Source organism: Aquarana catesbeiana, linkage group LG01 (genome assembly GCF_042186555.1).
Source record: "Aquarana catesbeiana isolate 2022-GZ linkage group LG01, ASM4218655v1, whole genome shotgun sequence".
Lineage (NCBI taxonomy): Eukaryota > Metazoa > Chordata > Amphibia > Anura > Ranidae > Aquarana > Aquarana catesbeiana.
The window spans coordinates 477115874-477129226 of record NC_133324.1 but is presented as its reverse complement, the minus strand read 5'-3'; the positions used below and the strand labels follow the sequence as shown (position 1 = coordinate 477129226).

The window sequence follows — 13353 nt, the reverse complement described above, 5'->3', positions numbered from 1 at the left end:
ATTGACAGTATCCATATTCTCAGATCTGTTTTAGATTAAACTAGAGGAAAAATAGCTTTCAATGTGAAAATCTTCTTTGAAAAAAAGTTTAAAAGTAGCAGAGAAAAAATGCTTCATTTTTCTGCTGACATTTCAATTTTTTTTTTTTTGCCCTTTTCCTTGCACTTTTTCGGAATTATGCACATAGGACTTTGCAGTCTATGTTGCAGACCATGCAATAGGGTTGAGTTACTAAAACTGGAGAGTACAAAATCTGGTGCAGCTGTGCATGGTAGCCAATCAGCTTCTAACGCCGGCTTGTTCAGTTAAGCTTTGACAATAAGGCCTCATGCACACTGGACGTTTTTTGGACGTTTTTATAGCTGCTGTTTTTGGTTTCAGACATTTTTTTTTTTTTTTTCGACAGTCAAACTCCAGTATGCTATCCTATGTGTCCATGCACACATATGCTGTTATCAACTGTTTTTTGGCTCACCAGCGTTATAACGTTTTTGATCCCATTGATTTTATCAACCCCTGCATCTTCAGCATCAGTTCCAATTTTACATGTAGAATTTGAAAACTAAACAAGAACTCCAGGAATGATATATTTTGCATATGTACAACTGGGCTAGCTTGGCACAATGCAAGTATGCATAGGTCTCTGTTTGAAGCTATAAATCCCTGTAGTAGCCCGAGCTTCTACAGTGATGGCCGTGGTCTTTGGGTTCTGTGCTGAGCAGCGCCCCTTCAGCATAGTAACTATAGGTGGTTGCTTGCTTGGCTTGGCCACCATTTTAGAGAACACTTTGCACTTTTTTTTTCAATGAATGCCAAGCTGACCCAGTGTAAGTATGCAAAATAGATTAGCTGGAATTCAATTTTAAGTGTATAGAAATTCTGTATGTAGGACTGTTTTAGACACTATACCTTTTTAGTATTTGCATTTATTGCTTCAAAACTGTAAAATGATTCACTAATTTTGCCAAAGAGCTCCTGAAATGCCTTTTCTCACAGTTATAAAAGTAACTGCAGCCACATTTTTTGTTTTCTAGTTTGGGATTGCATGTGGAAGCGTTACATTTTTTTTTTTTTTCTGTGCCATTGCACTGGAATGCAAATGAGCGAATCTTTAATGGTGCAAAATTTATTGCTACTATATCCCTTTTTGAAGAAAGTTGCCCTCATCTTCTGTCCCCATAATAGCGACAAGACTAGGATAGGAAGTGTGATGAAATTTTCCGAAAAGTCACACTGAGAGCAATAAAATCCTGACCAGTTTTGACCTTTTTTGACCTCATCAAAAATGTATTTAAAAAAAAAATGCTAAAGTTCCACTTTTATACAGTGGGGAGAACAAGTATTTGATACACTGCCGATTTTGCGGCTTTTTCTACTTACAAAGCATGTACCGGTCTGGAATCTAAAACAAAAATCCAGAAAATCACATTGTATGATTTTTTTTTTTTTTTTTTTTCCAATAACAGTTTTATTTATAAATTTTTGCCAGGTACATTTGCAATGCAGTACATGGTTACTGAAACGGGAATGCAGCCGCCTTCGCATACATCACAATCTGTTACACTATCTTTCCGATCATGCGGTATCGTACATAAAGGCGACAGTGATCTCTCATCTTATGCTATTAGAACATTGTAATTGCATGGAAAATGACAGCAACTAAATATAGTAACTTACTGAAATAGAAATAGGAGTCACTGGGGGACTCATAGTGGAAGAAAAGGAAAGAGAAAGGGGGAGAGGAAGATAAGAAGTCATCAGATTGGCTCAATCAGGGTGGGTCCTCCCAGCGGTGCCACAGCTCCCAGACCATTGTATGATTTTTAAGTAATTAATTTGCATTTTATTGCATGACATAAGTATTGGATACATCAGAAAAGCAGAACCTAATATTTGGTACAGAAATCTTTGTTTGCAATTACAGAGATCATACGTTTCCTGTATTTCTTGACAAGGTTTGCACACATTACAGCAGAGATTTTGGCCCACTCCTCCATACAGACCTTCTCCAGATCCTTCAGGTTTCGGGGCTGTCGCTGGGCAATATGGACTTTCAGCTCCTTCAAAAGATTTTTTTATTGGGTTCAGGTCTGGAGACTGGCTAGGCCACTCCAGGACCTTTGAGATGCTTCTTACGGAGCCACTCCTTAGTTGCCCTTGCTGTGTGTTTTGGGTCGTTGTCATGCTTAAAGACCCAGCCACGACCCATCTTCAATGCTCTTACTGAGGGAAGGAGGTTGTTGGGCAAGATCTCACGATATATGGCCCCATCCATCCTCCCCTCAATATGGTGCAGTCGTCCTGTCCCTTTGCAGAAAAGATGCCTCAAAGAATGATGTTTCTACCTCCATGCTTCACGGTTGGGATGGAGTTCTTGGGGTTGTACTCATCCTTCTTCCTCCAAACACGGCGAGTGGAGTTCAGACCAAAAAGCTCTATTTTTGTCTCCTCAGACCATATGACTTTCTCCTTTTCCTCATCTGGATCATCCAGATGGTCATTGGCAAACTTCAGACGGGCCTGGACATGCGCTGGCTTGAGCAGGGGGACCTTGCATGCGCTGAAGGATTTTAATCCATGACGACGTAGTGTGTTAGTAATGGTTTTCTTTGAGACTGTGGTCCCAGCTCTCTTAGGTCATTTACCAGGTCCTGCCATGTAGTTCTGGGCTGATCCCTCACCTTCCTCATGCTCATTGATGCCCCACGAGGTGAGATCTTGCATGGAGCCCCAGACTAAGGGAGGTTGATAGTCATCTTGAACTTTTTCCATTTTCTAATAATTGTGCCAACAGTTGTTGCCTTCTCGCCAAGCTGCTTGCCTATTGTCCTGTAACCCATCCCAGCCTTGTGCAGGTCTACAATTTTATCCCTGATGTCCTTACACAGCTCTCTGGTCTTGGCCATTGTAGAGCGGTTGGAGTCTGTTTGAGTGTGTGGACAGGTGTCTTTTATACAAGTAAGGAGTTTGAACAGGTGCAGTAAATACAGGTAATGAGTGGAGAACAGGAGGGCTTCTTAAAGAAAAAATAACAGGTCTGTGAGAGCCAGAATTCTTACTGGTTGGTAGCTGAAAAAAAATACTTATGTCATGCAATAAAATGCATGAATTATTTAAAAATCATACAATGTGATTTGCAGGATTTTTGTTTTAGATTCCCCCTCTCAGTTGAAGAGTACCTATGATAAAAATTACAGACCTCTACATGCTTTGGAAGTAGCAAAACCTGCACAATCGGCAGTGTATGAAATACTTGTTCTCACCGCTGTAGCTAGCTGCCTTCATCTAAAGCTAAATTAATTTTACCTTGGCTATACTGCAGTGAAGTTTCTCCAGTCTCTTGACTGGATACACTCCTTGCTGTGGGCTGGGATAGTATAGTAGTAGTTTAGTATTTTTGACAAGCAGCAGCAAATCATCGATGGGAAGTTTTTGGAGGACCTGATGTAATTGGGGAGAATCTTTATTTTTTTCCCCCATAAGTCTTAATGTCAATATATCAGCATTAAAAACAGAATAACTTTAATATATTGTTTTATTTTTTACAGGTGGACGAAGCTAAGGATCAATATGGTTCCTGCTACAATCATATGCGAGCCTATTTCTGAATGTTTTGTATCCAGTTTAATCATCGGCTGGGCAGCACATCATATCTTTCGATGGGACATCATGGTGTTTTTTATGTGTCATTGTCTAGCATGGTTTATATTTGACTACATTCAACTCCGAGGTATTCAGGTAAGGTTTTCCCAATCCCTTTGGCACATATTTGCTAGAGCCTAGTGCGTTATAAACCTGCATAAGGCAGAATCTTAAAGGTTTCTAAAAGTTCTTGAACATGGTTATGTGTATAAAAAGCTGCCTCAATCTTTATAGATTCTGAAATTTCCCCTAATTGTGTTCAAAAGGGGGGAAGCCTGCACAATCCATATCAAATATTTTAATTGCATTTATAGGGCAGTATAGTTAGCAATTTAAGCATCTGTGTACTTTCAGACCCTGTTCACACTTTAGCGATTTTTGAGATCGAAGCTAGATGCTCGAATGCTCAACAAGCAAAATGCCATTCATTTTAAAGGCCCCTGTTCACATTTGAGTGTTTTTGTCACCTGTAGAAAAATGTCTGCCGCTCAGAAAAGTACATGAGCTACTTTTCAGGCAGATTTGAGCATTTTTGTCTCCATAGACTTCAATGGAAAACACCTGAACAGTGAGAAATGAGTGTGTGGGTTTTTTGTTTTTTGTTTTTTTACTGTTTTTTTTTTTTAAGGCATTTTCAGCTCAAACAGCAGCTACCCTTTTCTAGCATCACTCCACACCTTACACAGGTTTCTATTAGGGATCGACCAATATCTGCATCTCTGCATCGTATCTGCACCGAAAAAACAATATTTCGGACACCTCTCCTGCCGATAGACGATATTTTTTTGCCAATATTTTGTACATTTAAAAAAAAAAAAAATTTACACTGTCTTTTTACCTTTTTTATGTTTTTTTTTTTTTTTTATCGCTGTTATTTCTGTCACAAAGAATGTAAACCACCCTTGTGACAGTAATAGGCATTGACAGGTACTCTTTATGGAGCAATCGGTGGTCTATAAGACCCCAAACCCCTCCACTGCACTTCAACGTATTCAAAATGTCAAGGTTGGCGTTTTTGAATACTTTATTTTTAAAAATTGGCATCTTTAAGATGCCAATAATCCGAGAAGTGATGACATGACATCGCTACCGGGTTACTAGATCCGAGACCTGAACGAAGCAACGACTTTGTTCGGGTCTTCGGCCAGGCGGCGATGTGCCGGCTGGTTGCTCCGGCCTTCCATTGGGACGGGAGAGACCGTTGCTTGTAATAACAGCCGAGCAGCTGCTATTAAAATAAAGCCGACAGTCCTTTCTAAAGAACGGTAGTGGGGTTATGCATGTCAGAAATAACGCATGTTGGTAGCAGAGGAAGTAAGTGGCAGACAGAAATGACACTTGCTGCTCTTGAGACAAAACTACAAACTATAGAGTTGATGATCTTTGTTTCATCAATCATATTTCATGTCTGAGGTTTACAACCACTTTAAAGGATCTGCTACTGATGGCTTGGTGCCAGATACCACAGCATACCTTTTAGAGGTCTAGTGGAGTCCATCCATCAATGGGTTATGGTGGGTGGTCATGATGTTAGGACTGATCGGTGTATTTCTTACTTCTGTTTATGCTAGTATTTCGTCTTATGACCTAATCATTTTCCCAAGCAGATTTATTTGCAGTTAGCCTGGATATTACATTTATTCTGATTTGTAATCTGAGCAAAGAGCTGATTCATGAGATTTTAGGGAAAACAAACTTCTTAGTTTTCCTGCCTTTACATTCAACAACTTTTAATACCTTTTTTTTTTTTTTTTGTTTTATACTACCCCATTCATAATCTAACATTTGTAAATACCAGGTGTATTTTTTGCACAAACGTTAAAATATATATATTTATTTCATATGTTGCATCTACCCTCCCTCTTACTGTAGGTTTGGCTTGCGTTCTGATTTGTGAATGCAGAGGGAGCGCAGTACAATATCCTTTCAGTGTTTTGTGGCATGGCTCACTTGGTTCAATTATGTGTGTTTGTACAATAACCTTAAATGCACTGTCCTGAGGGGGTTTTTTTGCTACAACTTTTGCTTAGGAAACCCCTTTTGAAAAACTTTATTTTTCTTGGATAATTAACCACTTACAGACCAGAAGATTTGGCTGCTTAGGCCTTTTTTTGCGATACAGCGCTGCATTGCTTAAACTGACAATTGCACGGTTTGAGCATCGCTGTACTCAAACAAGATTGGCGTCCTTTTTTTTCCCACAAATAGAGCTTTCTTTTGGTGTTATTTGATCACCTCTGCCATTTTTTTTTTTTTTTTTATTGCTCTATAAACAAAAAAAGTGACAATTTTTGAAAAAAAATGTTTTACTTTTTTGCTATAATATCCCCAAAAATATTTTTTAAAAACAAATTTCTTCCTCAGTTTAGGCCAATATATATATTCTTTTACATATTTTTGGTAAAAATAGCGTCTACAAAATGGGGGAAAGATTTATGGCATTTAAATTTTTTTTTTTTTTTTTTTTCTAGTAATGGCGGTGATCTGCATTTTTTAGCTGCAACATTGTGACGGACAGATCAGACACTTTTGACACTTTTTTGGGACCATTGACATTTATACAGCGATCAGTGCTATAAAACAGCGCTGTTTACAATGTAAATGTCACTGGAAGTGAAGGGATTAACACTAGGGGGGGGGGGGGGGGGCGGGGGCAATCAAGGGGTCAAATGTGTGTTCCCTGAGTGTGTTCTAACTGAGGGGATAGGACTTATGGTTTTTCCTACTTGATAGGAACAAACTATGTGTATTTTCTCTCCTGACAGAACAGGGATTTGTGTGTTTACACACACAAATCCCTGTTCCTGCTCTCGTGCAAGCGATCGAGCTTGGCTGGCGGCAATCACACATCGGGTTCCCTGCCGTGCAGGCACCTGCTATCGCCCTTAGAGGTACAGACATACCCATACAGCGATTTGTGGGAACGAACAACTTTACCGAGTCTGTCGACGTATATCGGCATAAGGCAGTCGGCAAGTGGTTAATTAAACAAAGTGTTTTCCAATGCATTTCTGTGAGCCATAAGGATTTCTGTTGGGCAGCATTGATCTGCTTAGATCTATGCAAGCTCACCGTAAGGGCACATTGAAGATGGTTTATGTACCTTGTTCACACTACAATGCTGCATTAGGGTGGGTTGTGGCACATTGCGTAAAAATAAACGTGCTGCATTTCTACAAAACCCAACTTCATACATGTCATATCAGTGCAGCACATTGCGTAAGCTTAAATGATGCATCATTTTGTGACAGTTCAAAAAAAAAAAAAATACAAAAAAATGTAATTTTAGTGCTCACAAACACAATATAATGCCCTTCTTTTTTTTTTTTTTTTTGTCAAATATAAAAGATGGGATTGTGCTGAGAAATGAATACCAAACTTGTCAAGACTCTAATTTACAATGGGCATGCTTTTACACTTTATTTTATTACAGTTTAACACTTTTTTTTTTTTTTTTTTTATTCCCATTGATCTTTATTGCTCTCACAAGGGGGCAAACATCATTCTCCATACCGTAAAAGTATTCACTAAGTGGAAAAAAAAAAAAAGTGCATCCCTGAGCTTTTTGTAAATATTCACGTCCAGCCTGTTTTTATAAACTGCCTTATGGACGTCAAGTAGTTTTTAAAGATGGGTTAGGTTAGAGTTGACTTTAAAAACAAAGTACAGTACATAGTGTGAGTGACCATGTAAAAGTTCCAAGACGTTTTCTGGACAGCTGATGTTGATTGGTTTTGTGAAGCAGGGAGTAATATTTAGGGAATGCTAGAACCTCCTCTCAGCTTTGTTTGTTTACCTGGTGCAGATTTTCCCTCGCTTTCTCTCTGGTAAAAGCTTATTCGCAGAACAGGATGTGAGCAGAAATCTCTTTAATGGACCCCTGGATAGCAATAAAACCTGACGGAGGTTTTAACCTTTTCCCCATTCTGTCCACAACTAAAAAAGTTTGGACAACTAAAAATGAATGTGGCCTGTCTCAACCTTAATAAAACAATGGCATGCCTCCATCCCTTTAATATATTGTATAAAAGAAATGGACATGAGACTTTGCATGAGGCATGTCAATGTATATGGTAATATATATTGTATTTTTTTATTTATTTTGGTTGAACTTGACGGACTTGTCTTTTTTCAACCTGACTAACTATATGGAATAATGTGTCTAACTGTAAACTGATTTGTCTCGATCTCATAAGGTAAGTCCATGATTGTATTAGGCCTAATATATTAATAATAATACAATGTAATCATCAAAGATTAACATATCAGATATATAGTAATAACGTATTTAATACGAGTAATCAATGGCCATGATTGGTACAATCAATACAGGATGTATAATTTGCATAAAATACAGATCATATAAGCAAGATTCACATGATACAAACAGTAGGTATTTATTTATTTCAGGTACTTATAAGTAAAGTAATATAGGTAATATGGATATATGATTGGCTGTAACGCCAAGAAGCGCATAGTTTCCAACCAAGGGTGCCGAGACATGCTTGACCAAATTAAGCATTTCAACAATATTACCTACCGTTTGTATCATGTGAATCTTGCTTATATCATCTGTATTATTCATCCGAATTATCCATCCTATATTGATTGTACCAATCATGTCCATTGATTACTCGTATTAAATACGTCATTACTATATATCTTATATGTTAATCTTTTATGATTACATTATACATTATATTATTATTGATATGCCTAATACAATTATGGACTACCTTATGGGATTGGGACAGCAAACCGGTTTACACTTAGACACATTATTCCATATATTACCATAAGCATTGACATGCCTCATGCAAAGTCTCATCTCTTTCTTTTTTTTTTTTTTTTTTTTTTTTATATAAAAGAAAGAAAGTTTGGGTATAGATCTACTTCAATACTGCTTATTAACTACTTGCGGACCGCCCCGTGCACATATACAGCAATGGGGCGGCTGCTCTGCGCCAGAACGTGATCTGGCATTTCTGGATAGGGAGCACGCGCGCCCACCGCCCCATCTGTGCTGTGATTTTGTTACAGTACACAAGTCAGTCAGTAGGTTCTGCAGTACCAGGACAGGATCGACCAGCACCCAGGGCAAGGTTCCAGAATTGCACCCCCTCCCTCACTGTTAATACATTCCATAGAATGGGTGTACCACTCTGCATCTATTCTTTGCCCCCTTGCTCATATGTACCCAGGGCAGATTCCCCTCCTGCCCCCCTTGTTCCCGACCAATGATTTATGGCCGACACCTGCTGATCAGCTTAGTGAATCACAGTACAGAGTCCTATGTTTACTAACACTGGGCTTTGTACACAGAGCAGAAATGTGGCTGTTTTGCAGGGAGAAAAATCAACCACATCTACTAGTAAAAGCAACACATATTGCACACTTTAGGCTCCATATACACTAGCAGCACCTGAACTTGAGTTTAGGAGCTTTTGGGCTTTTTTTTTTTTTTTGCGCCAAAGCACCTAAACTCAACTCCTTAAAAACCCATGTGTCCATGTGCACATAGGCTTTTAGAATCATTTAGGAGTTGCTGCGGTTAGGGGAGGTTCAACCTCCTGAACGTGGAAGAATGGCTGTGGGCCATAAAATCGTGGCCCATTTTAGCATTTTCCCATAGCCGGCAGGCAGTCAAAGTAGTTTAAGTATAAATGAAGCCTTACACTTGTTAGGTACACAGTTAACGCTTTCATTGCCCCCTAGATGTTAACCCCTTACCAGCCAGTGTCATTAGTACTGTGGCAGTGTAAAGTATTAGCGCAGATAATGTCCCTATCAGGTATTCAGTTCTCAGTCAGTGTCAGTTTGCCGCCATACTATCACAGTCAACTGTAGGTCGCTGATCACCGCCATTACAGTACAAAATAAATAATTCCAGTGTATATTTACAATAATTTTGTAGATGCTCTAACTTTCACACAAACCAATCAATTTACACTTATTGAGTTTTTTGGGGTTTTTTTACCAAATATAAGTAGCAGAATTACATTTTGGCTTAAATTTATTAATGAATTCCATTATGTTTATTTTTTTATTGGATATGTTTTATAGCAAGAAGTTAAAACATGTTTTTGATAGAGATATAAATAAAAAATGTAGTGATCAAATACCACCAAAAGATGGCTCTGAATGTTGCATGACCATGCATTTGCCATTGCTGAATAGCAAAAAATGCTCTGGTCATGAAGGGGGTAAAATTTTCCGCAGGTCAGGTGGTTAACAATGTGTTTTTTCTTCTTTTTAGGGAGGTTCCCTTCCTTTTTCAAAACTGGACTATGCAGTAGCCTGGTTCATCCGTGAATCTATGACAATATACATTTTTCTATCTGCACTCTGGGATCCCACGATCAGCTGGAGGACGGGACGATATAGATTAAGATGTGGTGGCACAGCTGAAGAAATTCTAGATGTATAGTTTTCAATTCATGACTGTATATAAAAGAAGAAAAAATTCAAAAAAGGAAAAAAAGTATTATTAATTGTTTATACGAATGCTTTTAAAAAAGAAAAAAACAAACCTACCTTTTTGAATAGTTTTTACATGTATGTTTTGCTGTCTGATCTTTAAATTATTTTGCATGGCACTTGCATCTGTGAAGACTTAACATGTTTGTAATTTAGTCCATATGGGGCAATACTGAATTTATTTCTTTTTTATTTTTTAAAAAAAGAGATAATTTCAAGATGTTAGCAGTACTCTGCAGTAAACTTCATGGAAGTGGGGGAAAACATTGTGCTGTTTTGAATATGTGGAGCTGGATGCAGTTTCTGTGAAAAATGAGAAATTAAGGCAGTAATATCTTCTAGTGATTATAATCTGAGCCCTAACACAACAATAATAATGTGTGCATCAATTCACCATTCCCCTTTTTTTTTTTTTTTTTTTTTTTCTTCTTTTTCTTTTTTCTTTTTTTAATGAAAACCAGTCTCTCTTACTGGATTTCTTGCACACTGTTTGCAATGCAAGCCAAATACTAAGGACCAATGACTGCTTTAGTGACCTTACTGGTTCATAGTAAATGGGATGCATTGTCAGAAATATTCGCACAGGCTAAAAAAAATGGCTGACTAATGTGTATAAGCAAAGGTTAAAAGATGGATTGTCTTCCTAGCTGTTACTGCAATGAACCAAAAGTAGACTGTTTTGATTGCTCCCTATGGCTAGCCATGCTCCTAAAGTTCATTACTAATTTGTCTGATCTGGGACTCTTGCTAATCACAATGCTGTACTTCACTTTAGCCTTTGCCTTCATAATTCCTCCTGGTGAGGTGTTTCTTTTTTTTTTTTTTTTTTTTTCTTTAGTATTTTTTTTTTTTCCGTTTTACTTTGCATTTGTTTCTACCCATGGTAGAAATGGCATTTACAAAGCAGCTCACGCGTTTAACTATTTTCTTACTCCACATAAAAACAAAAATTGCTAAGTCATTTTGTAACATATTTAGTATCTTTTTAATGCATGTATGATGAGCAGATTGAATCATCGTAAATAATGTAAATATATATTTAAATGTATAAAAACAAACTGAGGTTATATTTGCTGCATTGAAGAGCTGTATACAGTCTTAATTTATTAGCTATCAAACATGTCTACTGTTGGGTTGTATGCTTTATACAGTTGGATTTAGTTGTATTTAAATTTATTTTTTGTTAATTATTATTTTTTTTAATCTGTACTTGTATAACAGCTAAAAAAAAATGCAAATGCATGCTGTATATTATTCATATAACTGTTTGTATTTATTATTCTCAACCCTAATGTCTGGTTTCCCGTGAATCTGTGGTGAACTGGGCGTGTTTTTGGTTATGTACATGCACTTAAAAGAAGTGAACAAGATATGCATAAGCCTTTAAGAGTATGTGTCAGTGTCTTGCTATGCCATCTCAATCACCTCCCATGTTTCCATCCTGGCTAGTGTATAGGAATCTCGCATAAGCTTGAACCTTTGTTGTTCTTAAGCTTAACACATACCAGAGAACTCTCTCTATTTTAAACCTCAGGCTTCTGAAAATGAATATTTTTTTTATTTGGGTAGATGCTGTTGGTTGAAATCTCTCACCTGCTTATCACTTTTAGGGACTGTAGTGACCAGATCTATGCAGCTAAAATTCCCTGACCTACCAAGCTACCGTGATCATTACACCTGCACATCACAGTCCTTGTTTGATTCCCTATTAATTTTAAATTTCAGAGATGACGGTGGCAGCTGCAGGGTTCCTGCTACAAAAAGTGGACTGAGATTGCTTGGGTGACCGAGACAGAATCTCCAGCTGGTAGGTCATATCTGAGAAGCCAGTGGAGGATTCAGCCCACCAGCATCTATTTATAGCCAAAGTATCAGGTTTGAGTGGGCTAGCCTGAAATACAGCAGACATTCAGCGGTAGATTTACTAAGACTGGAGAGTGCAAAATCTGGTGCAGCTCTGCATGGTAGCCAATCGACTTCTAACTTAAGCTTTGACCAACTAAAACCTGGAAGCTGATTGGTTTCTATGCAGCACTGCACCATATTTTGCACACTCCAGTAAATCAACCCCTCAAAGTCTAGTACTCCATAGCAGCTATTGAAAACTTGCCCTTTGTCTCATTAAATTGCAGAAATTTGGTTGCTGTGGTTAAAGGCACAGCATGCCTGTTTGCACTACGTTAAGTGAAGTCCTGTGTCTCGAAAGCAATAATTACCTCTGTTAACATTCGGGCACCTGTTTTCCTTACTGAGCCTATAAATATTTTGCCTGGAATTGTATTCACTTAAAGTGATTCCTCTGGCCAGATCCATCCTAGCCAGCTTACTGTTTTGCCTTATGACATCATCATATTTTGTTTGAAGGGCATCTGTATCAAACTGGTGGGGTGAGGCTTTTGTTGCATGTTCGCATTCTTTACATGAATCGGGGGACCTGTTTCCCCGAGGAAAATAGCACATTGCAAGCCAGTCTAGTTGTGACCCACATACGCTGTCCATTAAATGCTTTCTATAATTTGTTACATATTTTTGTATTTTTTTTATTTTAATTTTTTTTTTTTTTTGTTGGTGTGTTTTTGAATTTGAGCGATGCAATCCCTTTACACTGCAATCCACAGCATACTCCATGCTATCCGTAAGCTTTTGAGTGTTCGCAGTGTATAGAGACTGAAGACTGGACAGACTTTCAATGTTTGTTTTCTTGATAGAACAATGATGTTTTGCACTTCTCGTACATCTGCTTATTGAGGAAACTTCGAGCTGCTCCGAAGAGAGCTGAAGCTTTGGAATTACCATACTGTGTTAAAGTGGTCGTAAAGTAGATGCAAATGAGGACTTGTGTAGATTTTTCAGTGTTTATTTAAAATCATTGTTGCTCAAGTTCTTTGTTCCAAGGAAAAAAAGAATAAATTTTGATTATAGTGAAATGAAAAACTTGTCTTTTTCCATCATTTTGTACCTTTTGGATCACTGTTGTTCAAACATGTTTGTATTACTATGGTTTCTTTTATGCTCATTTTATAAGCTGGATTATCAAGCTATCCTGTACAAATATACATTATTGTTCCCTGTTGCACATGTATATGAAATTCTACAAGTTTACCAGGTTGTAAAGCTGCCCCTATACGGGTAGCTCTTGCTCTTTTTCCCTGTGGTGGGCCCTGCACCTCCTACCCCAAAGCACATTGTCCCCATGTTGATGGGGCCAAGGGCCTCTTCCCAACAATCCTGGCC

At 38.0% G+C, this 13353-nt stretch overlaps 1 protein-coding gene across 1 annotated transcript in view; it reads left to right on the top strand.

Moving 5' to 3' along the window:
• The window catches only part of UGCG (UDP-glucose ceramide glucosyltransferase), a 74437-nt gene extending 61384 nt beyond the window's left edge, over window positions 1–13053 (top strand). Inside the window, exons 8-9 of the mRNA XM_073591484.1 lie at window positions 3549–3738; window positions 9899–13053. Of these exons, the coding sequence (XP_073447585.1) occupies window positions 3549–3738; window positions 9899–10069 (361 nt within the window). The 3' untranslated portion in view covers window positions 10070–13053. The remainder of the gene's footprint in view (window positions 1–3548; window positions 3739–9898) is intronic.
• Window positions 13054–13353: the final 300 nt, after the last annotated feature.